Source organism: Barbus barbus (assembly GCF_936440315.1).
Source record: "Barbus barbus genome assembly, chromosome: 12".
Lineage (NCBI taxonomy): Eukaryota > Metazoa > Chordata > Actinopteri > Cypriniformes > Cyprinidae > Barbus > Barbus barbus.
In genome coordinates, this window is record NC_136740.1 from 11,651,713 (window position 1) to 11,671,280 (window position 19,568).

The 19,568-nt window shown below is 38.7% G+C and overlaps 2 protein-coding genes across 2 annotated transcripts in view; both read left to right on the top strand.

Moving 5' to 3' along the window:
- The window catches only part of LOC306878523 (cyclic AMP-responsive element-binding protein 5-like), a gene marked incomplete at both ends in the record, with an annotated part of 58,124 nt that extends 48,022 nt beyond the window's left edge, over nt 1-10,102 (top strand). Inside the window, one exon of the mRNA XM_079430965.1 lies at nt 9,974-10,102. Within this exon, the coding sequence (XP_079287091.1) occupies nt 9,974-10,102 (129 nt within the window). The remainder of the gene's footprint in view (nt 1-9,973) is intronic.
- Nucleotides 9,951-19,225, top strand: LOC306877928 (cyclic AMP-responsive element-binding protein 5-like). The gene is made up of 5 exons (XM_079429977.1): nt 9,951-10,060; nt 10,448-10,765; nt 12,289-12,516; nt 16,208-16,316; nt 17,894-19,225. The coding sequence occupies exons 2-5, from the start codon at nt 10,484-10,486 to the stop codon at nt 18,016-18,018; spliced, it is 744 nt and encodes a 247-aa protein (XP_079286103.1). The 5' UTR covers nt 9,951-10,060; nt 10,448-10,483; the 3' UTR covers nt 18,019-19,225.
- Nucleotides 19,226-19,568: the final 343 nt, after the last annotated feature.

Sequence of the window (19,568 nt, forward strand, 5' to 3'; positions counted from 1 at the left end):
GTACCATGGAGAGCTTCATTTTGACCTGAATATAGGAAGTTTGAGGAATTGAGTTAGAAGTTATGGATTCGTGTTTAGAATCTCGCAAAAAAGAGGCATAATTTCAAGAAATGTGTTTAAGCAATCCAGAAAAACTGCAAGTCACAGTCTTAAAATTGTGACTAAGTTTATGCAACTGGCCGCAGCATTTATATAAAATATGCATTTATAACAGTGCAAAAGTCTTTACTGACACTTTTGATCAATTTAATTAATCCTTGCTGAATAAAAGCAAGTATATATATAATTAATTTTATTTTTTATAATTTACTTGTAACACATTTAATCTTAATATCATTCTTTAATATGAAATATCATGTAAGTACACCCCTAATTTTACAGATTTTCATGAAACCAAGGGCTCCAACTTTCTGGTTCATGTTGGAAGGAGAGAGAACAGTCTCACGGTTTATAAAGTGTAATCATTACAGGCAAGGAACAGGAGAGAGATGAAAGGAAATAGAGAAGAAAAGGAACAACACAGAAAGAGATTGACAGAAAAAGTATTAGACAGGTAGAGCTGTCACTGATATGGTTTAGAGTGAGTTTAGTTGGCAGCAAGTCTGGCAGACAGCAGACAGGCTCTTTCTGGCACAACACACACACACACACACATACACTGTCCTGCTCCACTTCTACCCAGGGGCTCCCTCTTGCCTCTGACCTCATTCACTTTGATTTACTCCTTCAGCAGCAGGTGTGGCCCTCCCTCTCTTCTTACACTCTTTTATTGATATAAAGTCATCCCTCTGAGTTTGTTGTCAAGATGGACCTTGATGCACTCGCTATGATATCACTCAAACACGAGTGTCACGAAGAAAGAGGCAATTAATAAATACCATTAATGTGCAATTACCCATCATGCCTCAGGCTTTGTGAAAGACATGACTGAGTGAGAGAAATGAGAGGTCAGAAAGGAGAGGCTAAAGATCAGCGATGAAACGGAGAAGGATTTTAAACGATTGCTGCTCTTATGACTGTGGACAGATGGACATTGCAGGATATGTGTGTGGATATCACATGAATGAAACCTGATAGATCATCGTCTGGGCTCTATTGAACTATATTATGTTTTATATCGCTTAAAATATCTGATGATTGATTTATAGAAGGAAAGGAACAGGATGAGAAAGATTGCGGGTCATTTCTCAAGATGCTGTGGATGATATTATCCATGTCCAGAATCAGATACAGTATATTCCATAGTGTTGTGTTGCCACATTTTCACAATTTTCAAACAGTTTGGTCCGATTTGAAGCTTGTTGTGGCCAAGAATTACCACAAACTGGACAATTACTACCCCCCCCCCCATATATATATATATACTGTATATATATATAATTCAAAAACTGGCAAGAATTTTGTAACAGGGTAAACGAGATGTGAGACGTGCGGATCCATATGCAAAGCTTTATTCACGGACATGATATAAACAGGCAGGGTCGAGCATCAGCAAACAGGTCTGTAAGAGACAAGACAAAGAGTATTCCTAAGGCTGGCGTAGATCATCGATCGGCGTACAATATCAAAAGGGCTTGACAACAGGGGTAATCCAGAAACATGAGCCATAGTCCAGATGAGGTACAAACAGTGTCCGAGTAAATCCAAGATACACAGGCAGAAATCAGGAAACTGGAAATAAGGTAACACAAAATGACTATACTGAACTAGAACAAGAAACTAACGTCCGTAAAGCAGCTATCATTTGCTATCAGATATATTTGGCCAGGATGCCGGGGTAACACCCTACTCTTTTTCGAAGGACATCTTGGGATTTTTAATGACCACAGAGAGTCAGGACCTCGGTTTAACGTCTCATCCGAAGGACGGTGCTTTTTACAGTGTAATGTCCCCATCACTATATTGGGGCGTTAGGACCCACACAGACCACAGGGTGAGCACCCCCTGCTGGCCTCACTAACACCTCTTCCAGCAGCAACCTAGTTTTCCCAGGAGGTCTCCCATCCAGGTACTGACCAGGCTCAGCCCTGCTTAGCTTCAGTGGACAACCAGTCTTGGGCTACAGGGTGATATGGCTGCTACAAATGATGATGGGAAATGTAGTCCAGGGTGATATGTAACAGTCTGTGTAGTGTGAAAGTTAGTGTAATAGAATAGAGATCTCTGGTGGCTAGCGGATGGAAGTCCATTAAACAGATTCATGACAAGTTTCCACAAACATTTGTACACAAAACAAAAAAGGAAAAAAAAAATGTCTAGAAACATTGGCCTTTTTCAGACACGCAGCAAAAGATTTTTTGGACCATCCAATGTAAATATGTATTTGTTATTTGAAAAGGGGAATAAGACTCTAGAAAAAAAACTGTTTTTGTTTGGTTGTTGTTGTGTCTTAGTTCGAATGTTGAAATTTGGTGTTTCATGTGTTTTTAGACAATATGCTTTGTGTGATGAGTTGAAAAAGGGTTGAAAATAACTATTTTTCATATTGACCAGTAGGTGGCACTTGTTGCGATAAAGGCTCGAATAGACTACACAACTTATGCAAGAATTTTCGCTCTGAGAGGGCATCTTTGAGCCTTTAGCAGTTTTCAACTAAAAATCGAAAACTTTTTATGCATTTTGACTGTTTATTTACACAACAATGTCATTTTAGAGCCTAAAAATGCAGTCTTGAAAATGACATGAATTTGTGCAAACGGTGGCATCATGCACATGCGTTTTACGTGTTCAGTCTATGGGTTCAGTCTGTGTGTACAGGTGCGTTGTGTTTCTTTAGAAAATGACATTGCCAACAACTGGCCTGGTATGCATTATACAGCATTTTTAGTAGTTTTTCCAGATCGATGTGAACAGGGAAAACTTTTAAAAAACACAAAGGAAAAACTTTTCCATTTTTAGTACATTGTTGTCATGTAAATGTACCCTAAGTGCTACAAACAAAACTCTTTGAGTATCTTTAAAAAGATTTAACTTGGAAAATCCAATGATTAGATTTTGCAACCAGCCAATCAGATTAGAGCTTTCCAGATCAAGAAAGTCCTTTCCAGTTTTTCAATGACCAGTTCTTAAACTTTTACATTCAGTCTTTGTTTGCATCTCATCTCACACAGGTGCTTCACACACTTCTCTCAGTTGTGAATCAGTTCGGGAGAGTTTACCTCTGAAGGGCAGCTTCTCAACAGGCCAACACTTGTGTTACTGTAATGACTGTTTTCCCAAGGTTTTGCAGTGCCAGCGTGCAAGACAGCACTATCATTACAGGCTAATACAGCTGCTGTTTCAGCTCTGAGGGCTCGACTCTAATGTCTGTTTACACCTCATTACGAAAGGCAGATGAGACCTACTCAGTGACACACATCAGCGCTGATCTGGGTTCTCAGTTCACGTCATAAGAGATTATGAACACGTAACATAAATAGGTTATATTAGAAGCCTCGCTGCACCGTTCATTTCTACCTGCCAGATTTGGAAGAGAAAGTTTTACTTGAAGTACTTGGGTGAGAGTACTTTAATTTTTATTTATTTTCTGCTCATGCTACATTATTGACAAGTCTAGTTTTGGTTGGAAGTGTAAAGAATGAATAATCTTAGGTTAATGCTTAACAAATGTGATCTGAACTTTCTAGTTTTGATGTGTCAGTTTTTTGCCCCGTCGAGTGACTAATGGTTTCAGGTTTTTTCTGGGTTTTTGCCAAAAGCAGAGCAGGTTTTAGCGGTTTGATTGATGTTGTTGATGTTTTAAAGAAAGAAATGTCTGTCTGATAAGTGTGCTGCTGTAATTTTTATTTTTTATTTTTGATAGCTGATTACTTGCTCTATATCCTTGCTCTATATTTAATTGGCATTTCTGACTTCTCTTTTTACATATAGAGTGCAACAATTGGGTTCCAGAAGTAAAAACTCCATTCATTTTCTCCATAAGGAAAGATATTTTTAATAATTAGACAGACCTACTGAGTTCCCAAGTTGTTAATTGATGGTATATGCTTTTGTTGAAGCCATCCATCCACATTATTATACATTTTTAAAATGCTGAATTTGTGGTGAAAAACTACATTACCCATGATACTGTACAGAAAATTCCACCAATTAAAGACTTGCGCCGGGCAAATTGCATCAAAAGAACTTGCAGGGAACGGCCACTCCCATGAAACACCGCAAATGAGTCTCGCTATGCTGTCAAAATACTTAAATATTTTTGTATATATGTATGTGGATATTTTGCAATAAACTTAAAATATATTGCTTCTACAGCATATAGTTTTGATTGCAGTGCTTCATGGGATTGTTGTTCTTTCCCTCACTAAAGCAGTTAAGTTTTTGTCCAATACTTCAAGTAAAAGTTTGTAATGTTATGATTAGCCTCATAGCTGGTTGGATTGGTTCATGGCTTCTAACGCTTTAACAAAACCTTTTTTAATATCTCTATGGGAAAAATGCCTGGAAAAATATGGGCTGGCACTAATGCACTCTGTTTCGTAAAGTGTTTTAGCACAAAGCTTGTGTATTCCATATCACTAGTGTGTATAGTGGTTACTAGGTATCTGTTAAGTGTGTACTTCCTGCTTTGTGCCATCTCTTTCAGCCTGTTGTGGCTCATTTGGCCTCTGACCCTGTGCGGCACTTTGGGGCCCTGCTCAGAGCCAGACTGATTACATTAGAGCACTGATAGCAGACGCTCTCCCTACGCCCCACAAATGATGGATGAATGGCTCTTCCTGTGCAAGAAAAAGAGCAAGAGATACTCCACTGCCCCCCTTCTTACTTCCTCTCTCCATCCACAGCTGGCCCAGTGCCAAGATGAGCTTTATACGATGAGGCCCCATGCTTGTCCCCTCTCTTAGCGCGGCACGGCCCCAGACAGAGGCATTCCACTCTGTGGGAACTCAGTGCAATCTGACCGGACAAGAGGGAGGGAGAGATAGGTGCACAGCTGCCCAGGTCCAATCAAAGAGAGAGTGGTGTTGATTGACAGGTGGCGCAATAAGTCAGATGTGTTTCTGTGCACTGTGACCCCAGTATGTCAAGTATGTTAATGGATGAAAGATGGTCCCTCGGCTCCTGTGATTCTGATACAATCCATCTTGGTACACATATTAGAGACTAATACAGATGTCACGTTTTTTAGTGAAGAGAGTTAGTTGCAGTATGTTAGATAAGACTCCATGTCTGATGGTTTTGAACCGTTAACTATTCAAAGCTGTACTGTTAAATATCTTAATAATTAACATATTTACTGACATATCGCTCGAGACTTACTGATATAAAAATGAATGTGCACAATGCACATTCTTAACAACAAACCTAAAATGTGTTTTAATGTCAGTAAACGCTTATGCATTAAGACAGACAATATTTAAAAATCATATTTTGGGTTCATCAGTTTTTCTGCACATAGTATGCTTTATTAGCAAGGTGTGTACAGCATGTGGTCTTTAATACTGTCTCGGTGCATGAGAGGAAAATGTGTTGCGTTCACATTTTCTATCCGGCGTGTTCTTGTCATCTCCGCGACCTGCTTCCCTTGGTGTTTTTACACAGAGAAAAGGCAAAAAACATACTGTACTGTCCAGTTTTCTCTCAGAACGAATACCGTTGTTACTTTTGCAATTCTCGATGCAGCATGAATGTCATACAATGGTGACATTTTTCACAATCACAACAGAAAATCAAAATACTGCCCTAAACTCAATAGCGGAATGGCAGCGCGATCCTCTCAGTATGGCGAATAACCAAACAGTTTCCCAGAACTCAATGCGGCGTGACGTCAGCTTCACATTCTCTATTGATAAGTATAAGATTGTATAATATCAGCCTTTAAATGTAAGATATTTAAAGTGTACCTCAAGTATACCTACAATAGTTCCACTTTAGCACAATCAAATATACTTCAGTATGTCTTTAGTTGGACTTTCGCGCAATTAAAGTGCACAAAATTAGTTGTTCCAATTTAGCAGACTGTAAGTATACCAGTTTAGTATGCTAAAAGTACAGTTGTAGGGTATTTTTATTAAAAACCTAATATGTGAATGTATGTTTATGATAAAAGTAGCAGATATCATTAAGGTTCTAAGTGATTATTTTAACAACATGATTCAGTGGTCTGACTCAATGATATATTCATTGCCAAGTACTGACTGGACGAGAGGAGGAGCTGGGGATGGAGGTGGGTGATTAGTTCCTGAGCGAAGCGATAGCTGCTGAATAATGACTGAAAGGACCTTATGAAGGGAATGCGAGCTGGACTAACATGGCCTGCCAGAACTACCGCTATGCTCCATTTGAGTATACTGTATGTATTTTTCACTAGGGATGTGACAATATCTTTTAAATAGTGCCCATATGCTTTTTTGGCTATTATGTTAATAAAGTTACATTTAAAAAGGCAAAACCAGCCACTTTTGGTCCTTTTTACCACAACATAAAATACCGACATAAAAATCATACACACAGTCATACACTAGACATATGTGGGAAGTCGTGGCCTAATGGTTAGAGAGTCGGACTCGTAATCCAAAGGTTGCGGGTTCGAGTCTCGGGCCGGCAGGGATTGTAGGTGGGGGGAGTGAATGTCCAGCGCTCTCTCCACCCTCAATACCACGACTGAGGTGCCCTTGAGCAAGGCACCGAACCCCCAACTGCTCCCCGGGCGCCGCAGCATAAATGGCTGCCCACTGCTCCGGGTGTATGTTCACGGTGTGTGTGTGTTCACTGCTGTGTGTGTGCACGTTGGATGGGTTAAATGCAGAGCACGAATTCCGAGTATGGGTCACCATACTTGGCAGCATGACACTTCACTTCACATATCATACTCAGGGGAATAAAAGGTGGCTGTCAGTGTTTTCTTAACGGAAAGTGTTTTGCATGCTGCAGCAGAAATGTTGATAAAGGAAATGGTGGGTTATTACTGCTGTGTTGGCAAAGGTTAGGATGGATTAAGATGCAACGGGTGGGTGAAAACAGCATTAATGCCAGTTAAGGGCAGCAGTAAGGGTGGGTAGGTTAGTGCTTGTGTATTTGGCAGCAAGTGTGTGAAGGCAGAAAGCACTGGCAGCTCCAGCAGTCAGGGAGGGACGGTATGGCTAGGCTTGGAGAGCTGAAGAGCCAGCAACTTATCAAATCAATTTGAGTTTTGTTTTGGTAAATAGCAACTAGGATGATTCAGAGAATAAAGCATCTCGAAAAAAAGACATCTCACAGGTTGACCAGCTTGAGAAGAAAGGGATGCTGTGCTCTGGTTTGTGCCTTGGCACTCGCATACGGTCCAGCTGGCTATGAATCTCAGAGAGTGAATGTGTTGCCTGTTACAAACACATAGCTCTGGACACTGGCCTCTCTGACCGACAGCATCTGAAGCGTGTGGGAGAACAGGAGCGTGGCAGAGACCTGTCTGATTTTTTTTGTCATTCTTTTGGATTTGTTTGTGAAAACTTATGAGATTTAAATTACTTAATGGTAATATTTCTCTCTCAGGATTACAATATGTCCTCTTTTTCCCAGACATGTCCTGACCGGGATTTCTAAATTGCCTGAAATGTCCAGTGTTTTGGCTTTGTTTTCATACTTACTGAAGGTAATGACTGAAAAGTAGCTTGATCAATAGCATGCAGGCGTTGTACATAATCGATCAATCGTGGCATGCGAGAAGGTGAGATCTACAGAGAAAGGTCAAAGCAATGTAATACGTGTAAATATAATGTATAAGGACTGTACAAAGCATGTCAATAGGAAAACAAAACTAAACTTTAAAATTCCAGCCTAGTAAAAAAAACTATATATTTAAAATGCATTTATTTCATACTAAGTATAGTTCAAATATATTTACATATTTACTGACATGTCCCTCGAGACTTTCTGATATAAAAATTGTGATTCAACTTTATTTGGAGTAATACTTGTGCACAATGCACATTTCTTAATATGGCCTAAAATGTGTTTTAATGTCACTGCTATATTGATCAGGATTGCATGATCTTTAAACAATATCGGTCTTTAAATGCAAGATATTTAAAGTGAACCTGAAGCATACTTAGTAATAATAATTAGTAATTCAAATATACTTCATCATATCTTTAGTTGTACTTCAGCACTACTTTCGCACAATTAAAGTACATTAAGCACAAAATTAGTTGTTCCAATTTAGCAGACTTTAAATATACCAGTTTAGTATGCCAAAAGTACAATTGCAGGGTATTTTTATTAAGTATATAAATATGTAAATGTATTTGTAGTATACTTAGCATGCAATAAATGTATATCAAATACATTTTAGTTTTTTTTTCACTAGGAAACCCAGGACCTGCCTGGTAAAAGAGGATGTATGGTTACCCTATTCCCTCGATAATAAATGTACACATAAAGAAGTGAATAGTAATTTTGTAAAATGTGTAAAATTATGTACATTTTCAAGAGAGGAAGCTTTGATTCATATTGGTTCATACTGAAAGCCTAATACAAACTGTTTATTTTACATGGGTTGCCTCATGAGGGTGGCCGTTTTGAAATCCAGCTAGACCAGCTGATGTGATAATTACAGTATCTTTATAACCCCTCGTTTTATTCAAAACTTAATTATGACTGACTAAGATGGTGCTTTATTTTACAATAGCATTGAAAACAGAATATTTTTGCTTTTGTTTGAGGATGCATCCACACCACTAGCTGTCAGTATAAGCCCTAGACTCATATTGGCCAGTGCAACAAACAAAAACTTACTGAGTGCAACTTTAAATGTGCAATTTTTTTAATTTGTTTATTTTTTAATCCTACTTTTCATGAAGAGATTATCCTTGGTTGACCTCATTTAATGTTTTCTTTAATTTATTTGAGTCAAATTTTTGCATGTGATTTGTTTATTTTTTGAACCTCAGACCCATTTCTTATAGTCAGTGAGTCTACCTGCTCAGCTCATGTGGAAATATATACCGTAGACTCAACACTCTCTAAAAATACTCCAAGTATTTTTTATGATTTTTTTTGCCTTGGCTCAAGTTTAAGAAAGTCAAACCGAATGGACACAGACATACAAGTATATATGCGCACGCTTATGTACTTTTTTCTCTACATGTGCTGTCAACAGATCAAACCATTGGACATATTTTGGCGGCATGTATATTTATACTTGTGGCTTTTTTCAGACCCCTAAGTTGTCTTATTGAGCTGCCCAGAAAAACAGCTCTGTGAGAGAGAGAGCAGTCAGGTAAACATATTCCAAACACAGACGTGCTTTGAGCATCTCTAGAGTCATAGACTCCAAAACCAGCCCTGGGTGAAAGCTTAAGTAGACCACACGTTTGAAGAAACAGAGTGTAGGCCGAAGGGGAAATGGGCAAATCGGGGGAAGAGAATCCCTAGGGCCCTCTCGCTGCCAGACCTGCACCACGCTGGGCTCGTTCTTCAGATGAAGCTCTTAGACAGTGACGACAGATAGTGGAATTGTGTGCTTGGGTGTGTAAGAGGGTGTGTAGGTGTGTGGGTGAGAGGGTAAATGGGAGTGACGGGTTTAGTTCGGACATTCATGTACGTCACAAAGTGGGCGAGTGGTCACATTTAATCTATGGGAAAAAGTAGAATCATTCGCTTGTCAACTCAATAGACAGTCATATTTCATCATGTTAACTAAAATTTAAATTAATCAGTATTTTGTCTTGTTTTCCAGGTAATCACCCTCAAAAAAGAAACATACATTATCGTTGGAAGCTAAATTGTATAAGAATAAACCTCATTCAATTTATTTTATTCTTAAACAGAAAAAAAAATATTGTTTTAAAATTTGTCTTATTTTTTTATTGTCTTGTTTTATTAAAATTTTAAATTTAGATTTTTTTTAGATTTAGATTTTTGCCTATAGGGTAAGAAAATTAAATAGAAATATTATTATTATTATCAAGAATATTATGTCATGACAACTCTCGGAGGGATTGGCATGTTAATGTATATGACAATGTTAATGTTTTTGGTCTTGGCGGAATAGATCTGCTACGCTGCTGCTGCTGCTGCTGCAGAGCAAGTACCGAGATTTGCCACTGCCAATACATCCACAACACGCTGCTGTGAGCATGTAAGAAATACTGCTGCTGCAAATATAACATACGTGAAATAACCCCCATATAGCATACACGAATCACCTCGTAGCAGGTCTATACAGGTGGAGCTGGGGAAGTTGGAGGATTTTTGAAGCACGCTGCAAACTGCTACAGCAAGCAGTAGTCATATATTTGAATGTTGAATTGTGAATTGTTTGTTTTATTGATGTTTAGATGTTTTCATTGAAATATTCATTAAGAAAACTATTTTTGCATTGTTCACATCATGGCCTCAATGTGCTAATCAAAGTCTAGGTGCACTTTTTGTTCAGTGGACTAAAAAAATGCATTTTTAAATTGAAAATCTGAAACTTGTTAGTCATAATACTAATATATCTAATTTTCCACATTTTTCTACTCAGAGACTGAAAGCTGCCCTTGCCCACCATCCAGGGGGCATGGTGAATGGCAGCATGAACCCCATGGGTCATATGATGGAAATGATGCCATCGCGGCAAGATCAGGCCGGTCACCACCACCTGCACTCTCACCCTCACCAGCACATGCAGGGCCCGCCCCACGGATACCCACACCATGCCCACCACCACCCCAGCCATGCACAGAGCGCCCATCACCACCCACAAAGCCATGGGCACCACAACTCCCACCCGCCCCACCTGCACCCTGCACATGGACATCAGACTTCTCCACATCAACCCATGCACTCTGCTGCTTCACAGGTATTGAACTGGAATGAGATACAGCATTGAGGTTCTAATGCTGCAAATTTGTAGAGTATATTTGATGTGAAGATTGTTGAGTTAAGCTGAATTTAACTTTTCGAGTTCACCTGAGTTGGGATAAATTGAGAGAGTGAAACATCAGAAAAAAAAGTTGAGCTGGGGCTGTGTTGTGAACATCTGCCAGAAAATGATTATTTTTATTATTATTTATTTTATTCAGATTGTATTCATAAAAACTGTACATTTGAAATACAGTAACTTAAATAAAACTGTCCTAATATCATGATGAAGAAAAAAATCCTTATTAAAAGAATGACATTCTTTAAAAGAAGGAAAATTAAATAAATAAATAAACACTTCAAATTTTCTTGAAGTATTAATAATATTTAAGGAATTTTTCATCTGCCAAATCAAAGTTGTGATGCGACCAACATGCAGAAACACACACACACACACACACACACACACACACACAAACAGGAAATTATATCATAGATAGACACCTGCAAACTCGCGACTGTGTGTCAAGGTCAATATGTCTCTTAAAATATCAGCTATTTTCACCTTATTATGACAACACAAGGTTTGTTCAGGTTGTAAGATGTCATATGATACAAAAAAAATCTTGTGGTCTTAAAAGCATAATGACATTTATGAAGTAATTATAATGTTTTTTAAAAATACTTTTACTTTTTACATAATATGTAAAGCATTTTTAATAATTAAAAAATGTGTGTACATTCACATGTGTTCAAACTGAAAGGAAAATGTGTGTTGTTGAAAATGTAAGCTGTAAATGAAAATAGTTCTTACGTATAACTTTCACTACATTTTTGTTGAAAATAGTATAAAAGGTTTTCAAAACCATATGAAATAAAGAGTATGTTTCTTAGAACTATGGCACATGTGTTTTAAACTAGATTTTTAAAAAGTTTTTTTCTGTTTTTTACTCTCACTCTTATTTAATATTAACCTGTCTACTTAAAATTCTCTTCAAGTCTTTAGGCTGACTGAATTCATATTTTTGTGATTCAAAAGTTTTGCTTTAATTTATTATTAAACCAAAGAAGGGGCCCTGTATACATACAAACCATCAAAGCCGCAGCATTTTCCATCGCCTCCAGAAACCTGTAATGATCTAAAGACGGCAAACATGCCAACTGCCAAGCATATGTCAAAGAAGCTTTTTGTGGGCCTTGTGCACTGGTAGTGGCCCTGTTTCTCAGGGTGTCGTAGAGTATTGGTCTGAGTGGACGTGTGCAGTGGAAAACTGGGCCCTGACACCTCTTTATGAGGGTGGGGCCGCCTGTAAATCACACTGCTGTTTCTCACACCCAGATGTCCATCATAGGACTATAGGGCCACGTGTACAGGGCACATGTTGTTTTAAAGAAAACTCCCAGACGGTAAGTTTCTGACTGAAGAGGTCTGAACGATGAGATGTTAGACAGGTGATTGGCTGGCAGCCAGATGTATGAATCTTGGGGAGAATTGTAACTTCAGACTTTTTGTTGTCCCAGTTATCTCCAGCTGCGCAGCAAATGCAGCCAACGCAGACCCTTCAGTCCCCGCCACCCAGTGGAGGTCGTCGTAGACGGGTCTTGGACGAAGACCCCGACGAGCGCCGGAGGAAGTTCCTGGAGAGGAATCGCGCAGCCGCCACACGTTGCAGACAGAAGAGGAAAGTGTGGGTGATGTCGCTAGAAAAGAAAGCGGAGGAGCTCACCCAAACCAACATGCAGCTACAGGTCAGGATCACTCATTCGCACACTTCTCTTCAGCTGAAAGCCTCTGCTCTTAAAGCGTTAGTTCACCCAAAAATTAAAATTAGCCCGTGATTTACTCACCCTCAAGGCATCCTAGGTGTATATGACTTTCTTCTTTCAGACGAATCCAATTGGAGTTATATTAAAAATTGTCCTTGCTCTTCCAAGCTTTATAATGGCAGTGGGCTGGTGTTTTTGTACAACAGTCCAAAAGAAGTCAAATAAAGCACATCCATCCATAATAAAACATGCCTCACACGGCTCCGGGGGTGAATAAAGGCCTCCTGTAACAAATCGATGTGTTTTTGTAAGAAAAATATCCATATTTAAAACATTATAAACACTTTTCTCTCACTTCCGCTAACGGTTGTTAGCATTATCCGTAGGAAGCTGTTCCGACAGATAATGTTGGACGTACGTGTAGCACATGCGCCGGTGATTAGTAAAGAACACGGAAGTGTGGAGGAGTGAGCAAAACAAAACGCCGGTCACGAATTACAATTACAAAACAAGGATTTGTAAAGAAAAATGTAGGATGATTTCAATACATGCCAAGAGGAGACTGGTTTTCCATTGCTAAAGCATAGAAACTTTGCTTCCTTTGCTCCTGTAAACAAATTAGCAAGACTAGCATATCTCACAGGCGCGGCGCATACGTCCGGCGTCATCTGCCCGGAATGCCTTCCATGTATGACAGTTTGTGGAAGTGAGAGAAAAGTGTTTATAACGTTTTAAATATGGATATTTTTCTTACAAAAATGCATCGATTCGCTACAGGAGGCCTTTATTCACCCCTGGAGTCATGTGAGGCACTGTTTATTATGGATGGATGCACTTTATTTGACTTCTTTTGGACATCCACCCACTGCCATTATAAAGCTTGGAAGAGCAAGGATAATTTTTAATATAACTCCGACTGGATTCGTCTGATAGAAGAAAGTCATATACACCTGCCTTGAGGGTGAGTAAATCACGGGCTAATTTTCATTTTTGGGTGAACTAACCCTTTAAGAATTAAAGCGCACTTCGCTTTGGAACACACACTGAGCTGTATTTCACACGGGGCTTCATATTTCACTCGGTATTAGCTTACTCTAGACCACAGAAGCTCATAAACACCATTCATTTGACAGCTGAAGCTACTGTCGATGGAGAGCAGACGGGGACGGCTGTGGGGAGGGCAGGGTCAATGGGTTATTGAGGTCTACAGAGTAACCAGAGCACAGCCAGCTGCAGCTTAATGTGTGGTTTGTAGGCCAGTAAAACCTCTGAACATCACGGCACATCTCATCTGCGAGAGGTTTCCATTCGCATCCATTTGGGCTCTCAGTAGACCTTGAATTTGCATGGAGATTTACCTGAAAGATTGATGCTGTGTGTGCAGTCTTGTAAGTCTGTTTTTGGAGGATGTTTGAGTATATCCTGCACTACCCTCAGTTTAACCCAGTCTAAGCTGGTTTTCAGTAGGTCTCCAAGCCTGATTGAGCTGGTATTCAGGTGATCGGCCAGCTGGTGGTCCAGTCTGATCAGGTGCCACGTGTCTAAAGCCCCTCTAAAACCATGAAACCAGAACAGCTTTGTTGGTTTGGGCATGGTGATCATCCCCATCAGGCCACATCAATCGCTCTCTGCTTATCTGAATGTGCTGAGGTTAACCTGTCACGCTCAAGGCCACAATAGTGGATGGTTCACTGGTTGCACTTTGGTTCGAACCTTTCAATTACCAGCCTACATTTTTAACCACTGGGCAACACCACCCTCTTATCAAAAGTTCCTACTAGTGCTAGGCAAAGTAAGGATACTTGTGATTTAGCTGACAATATAAAATTAAGCAAAACTGTGAATATTGTAAAAATTTTAATTCATTTTTAATTTATTTTGTAAACCCTCTTTGCTTCATGACTAAAATCGGTCGAAGACACTGATTCACTGACATTATGGTTTAAAAATGTTCATTGAAGTCCCTTTATGGCAATTTCCATATATTGAAATATTTACACTATAATGTTCAGATGTTTGGGGTTGGTATGATTTTTCTTCTCTCCATGCTCACCAAGAGCTTATTTGATCAAAAATACAGTAAAAACAGTAACTGTTTTCTATTTGAACTTATTTAAAAATGTAGTTTATTCTTGTCTTGGCAAAACTGAATTTTCAGCAGCCATTACTCCAGTCTTCAGTCACATGATCTTTCAGAAATCATTCTAATATGCTAATTTGATGCTCAAGAAATATATATTATTATTATTATTACCAGTGTTTAAAACAGTTGTGATGCTTAATATTTTGTGAAAACTGTGTATTTATTATTTTTTGATGAATAGAAAGTTCACAAAGGGATATATTTGAAATAGTAATCTTTTGCAACATTATAAAATTATATATTATTGTATTATTATACAATTATATATTATTTACTGTCACTTTCATCATTTTAATGAATAAAAGTATTAAAACAAAACAAAACGAACAAAAAATATACTGACCCAAACTTTTGAATGGGAATGTATATTTAGCAAAAAATATATATGTATGCAAACATTTCTGTTTATGATGTATTTTTGTGCTGGTGTAAATAAATGATGCATACTATATATACATTTTCAATATAATTCTTCCTTTCATTTAGTAAAAAACGCCTTCATTGTTGCTATTTTTATGGTATTTTGCTTTTTGCCTTATATTTTAAATTAAATTTGCTTTGGTTGAAATTAAGGTTCCTCTGAAAAAAATATGATGAGATATGTTTTATATTGTCAAAAGGCTGAAAAATAGTGAGAGATAATTTCACCCAGCCCAAGTTCCCGCTAACAATAGAACAAAACATGTTAAATGTGTTTGTTTTTCTTTGTTATTGCATAGTTTGCCGAGGTGGGACAGAATGCTCACAGACACCCTGGCACTCCCATAGTCCCACTGTTCAGGCTTGTTTTGCCTTTTGTGAAATATTCACCCCAGAGTCTCAAACATGGTACCTGTCAAAGTGAGGATTCTTCTCCACCAAGCATCCCTGAAACGCTGCCATGTTTTCGTATCGTTCTGCTAAATCATTTAATCAAATTCAAGAACTCTGTGTGATCAGACGCTCGTGTTTCCCACAACGGTAATTGCAGAGAATTCACCGCCTGTTCATTATGAGGTTTTCTAATGAGACCCAGGCTTGTCTGGCCTTTAATTCATTGTGTCTGCTGGGAGGTTTGATGTGAAGCTGCCAATACATCCACCAGAGACCTTTTTCCAACATGTTTGTCATAATTATGTTAAGTATTGTATGGTTTATGACAAAAACAGAACATCATAAACATGTGTGCCTTTGTTTAAATTTGTTTACATACTAAGGAACCAACTGTCACAAACGTGATTTCCCAAACACGGCTTAAACTTAATCTTAAACTACGTAGAAATTTCAAAAGACAATAACTCTTAAGCAGTCAAATCCAGGCCAGAATGTATCCAGGAAACTTGTGCTTTGTGAAATATACATGTTTTTAACTGTGAAACAATGAGGGACATTTAGTTTTGATTAACTTCTGTTGCTAAACACTATGTTTTGTTTTATGTCTTTAGGCAAAGTGTATGACTGGATCTTTCACTAGCAATAAATTATTCAATTCGATACCAACACTGAGGGATTTTTTTTGTGAGTGTTTCATGTTATTGTTTTTTTTGGCAGAACGAGGTCACCATGCTAAAGAATGAGGTGACACAACTGAAACAGCTTTTATTGACACATAAGGACTGTCCCATCACCGCCATGCAGAAAGAGTCTCAAGGTTACCTCAGTGAGTACTATCACGCACCCACATGGCCAGAGGTGACATTACGTAATAAAGGATATACATTATATTGTTTGTAGGACACACCCACTGATATAGATACTCCTGACATTTTTTAAATGTATGGAGGCTGCCACTTTCTGGTTATAGAGGAGGGCAAAAACACTAATTTTCTCAGTCACTGACAAACCAGTTGCCTAGCAGTGTTTATGATGCAGAAATATTATTTCCATTTTCACTTTGAAGTAAATGCCTTCAGGTAATGTACAGGTACACTGCCTATATTTGTATACTTCCAAATTCATCAATAATTAATGAAGTTGTGAATATTTAAATATTCATCTCAATGTGGTGTATTATTTTCACATTATTGTCCTGTCTTCTCATAGGAAACAAAAATCACAAATGAGATCTCGTAAATATCTCAGTTGTTTTTCCTAAACTATATACGGATGGATGGATGGATGGACGGATGAATAGACAGGCAGACAGACAGACGGATGGATGGCTAGATGGATGGACAAATAGACAGAGGATGGATGGATGGATGAATGGACAGACAGACGGATGGATGGATGAATGGACAGACAGACGGATGGATGGATGGATGGATGGATGGATGGATGAATGGACAGACAGACAGAAAGATGGATGGATGGATGAATGGACAGACAGACAGATGGATGGATTAATGAATGGACAGACAGACAGATGGATGGATGGACAGATAGACATATCTATGGATGGATTGACAGACAGACATATGGATGGGTGGATGGATGGATAAACATATCAATAGGTAGATGGATGGATGGATGGATAGACACATCAGTAGGTGACTGTATGGATGGATGGATGGACGGATGGACATATAGACAGACATATGGATGGATAAATGGATGAATGGACAGATAGACATATGAATGAATGCATGGATGGTTGGGACAGATAAGGAATGGACGGATGGACAGATAGACAGACATATGTGACCCTGGACCACAAACCAATCAAAAGGCTCAATTGAAATTAAGATTTATACATCATCTGAAAGCTGAATAAATAAGCATTCCGTTGATGTATGGTTTGTTAGGATTGGACAATATTTGGCTGAGATAAAACTATTTGAAAATCTGGAATCTGAGGGTGCAAAAAAATCAAAACACTGAGAAAATCTCCTTTAAAGTTGTCCAAATTAAGTTCTTAGCAATGCATATTACTAATCAAAAAATAAGTTTTGATATATTTTATTAGGAAATTTACAAAATATCTTCATGGAACATGATTTTTACTTAATATCCTGATGATTTTTGGCACAGCAGAAAATTTTTGAATTTTGACCCATATAATGTATTGTTGGCTATTGCTACAAATATACCTGTGCTATTTGTGACTGGTTTTGTGGTCCAGGGTCACATATGGATGGATAAATGGATGAATGGACAGATAGACATATGAATGGATGCATGGATGGACAAACAGGCTAAAACAACAGACGAATAAATGGAAGGAAAGATGGACTGAGAGACAGAGAGACATCTGAATGGATGCAGCGAGACATCTTCATCTCTCCTATTGTCCCTCAGGTCCAGAGAGCAGTCCGGCAGGAAGTCCCACCCCTGTAACCCAGCAGCAAGTCATCCAGCACAATACCATCACCACCTCCAGCACAGCACCCAATCACCGCACAGATATTAACCCCATCCACTAGAGACTCCACCCCTGACGCCCCCACCACGCTGGACATCCCGACTGCAAATTCTGGACAGACACACACCTCTGTGCCTCTGTGGCAGCTTATTCTTCTGTTTGTGATTTGTAAATGTAAACTGATTACCATTTTGTTTAGTTCTGTGTGTTTTATGTTTTCATTTGAATCTGCTTAAAAAAGGGAGTCTGCATAAAACATCGGGCACCATCTCACTTGTCAAGGACATCACCAATGGAAACGCAACTGTTACATCTGTTCCTGGATTACTACTGGACCACTGCCTTTACAAATGACAGAATTCAGATAGCTGGATAGCGTTTGCTATGAATTTTCCATTGCCAAAAAGATGCTGTCCTTTCCTTTCTGTTTATTGTTATAAACTCTCACATTCCCCTTTTTATCAAATTCAAAAGGATAAATTAGGAAGGTCATTCTCCATTGGGAGTTCCTAATGAAAGTAACCTGAAGCAATATGAATCTCTGACATGCTCAGCAATCTGATTGTCTTCACTTGCTCGCTCGGACCAGAATCTAGATCAGATTAAGTCCAACCTATTAGCTCCTGTCATTTCAGATATCATTTCAAAAGTTATCTTGGTAAAACAAAACAGCTTTCACTCCTAAGCTGGTACAGATCACGTAAATGGAATGCATTTATCAAGCTCACACAGGCTTCCGTGAGCATATGCCCCGCTGAACCTGTGTGAGATTTCGGAGTATTCCCAGAGTGGCGAGATCACAGCTGCAATAGTGTTGCACCAGGAAGACATCTCACTTGGCGTTCGAACATTTCGGAAGACACCATCAGATGTTTCATTTACCCCTGGTCCTCCTCAGTTTGCATATTACTTCTACTGGCAGATCATTTCGGTATCTGTTTCTGATCAGCAAGTGGATTAAGTATTACGCACACACTTCAATACATTTTTATGTATATTTTGTGCTCATATATGGGCCTTCCAACCACATTCAAAACACTCCATCTAATCTTGAACCAGAATAATGCCATGGAAAACTTTTGGAAGCTTTTGCTTTACCTGAGGCTATGGAAAACTTCCACTGAAGCCAAATGCATTGTTAAATGCTACTTAAAATTAGCTTTCGTTTCGGCTCGAAGTATTGTTTATATCTTCCTCTGGGATTCTGACTGTGAGGTAAATTAAATTTAATAGGATTAAATGTAATAAAATATATTTTGATACATCCCAGTTTGTTTGGTGCCTAGGAAATCATATGAGGCTTCCTTCTTGACATGAACCATGGTAAATTCTGCACTTGACTATAGTCCTTATGAAACTGTCAGGCTCCATCAAAGGTTCTGGAAATGTGCTGTTGATTTTGAGATGTTATTATACAGTCAGCAGCTTATTGTAAGGGGCCGTTCACCAAGAATACATTTTCGTGTTTATGAAATGCAAAAGGCAGGTTCTTAAGATCCGTTTACACTTCATACAACTTGACAAGGAGCAGAGACACGCAGTGCAATACCATTTTGTTGGCTGTCTCAATCACAAAATCCTTCCAGTGCCCTGAAATGTTTGCTTCCCTGT

Coding starts and splice junctions, on each gene's coding strand:
- LOC306877928 (XM_079429977.1), top strand. CDS start 10,484: ATGGTGAATGGCAGCATGAACCCCATGGGTCATATGATGGAAATGATG. Junction 12,517..16,207: donor AAACCAACATGCAGCTACAG/GTCAGGATCACT, acceptor TTTTTTTGGCAG/AACGAGGTCACCATGCTAAA. Junction 16,317..17,893: donor AGAGTCTCAAGGTTACCTCA/GTGAGTACTATC, acceptor ATTGTCCCTCAG/GTCCAGAGAGCAGTCCGGCA.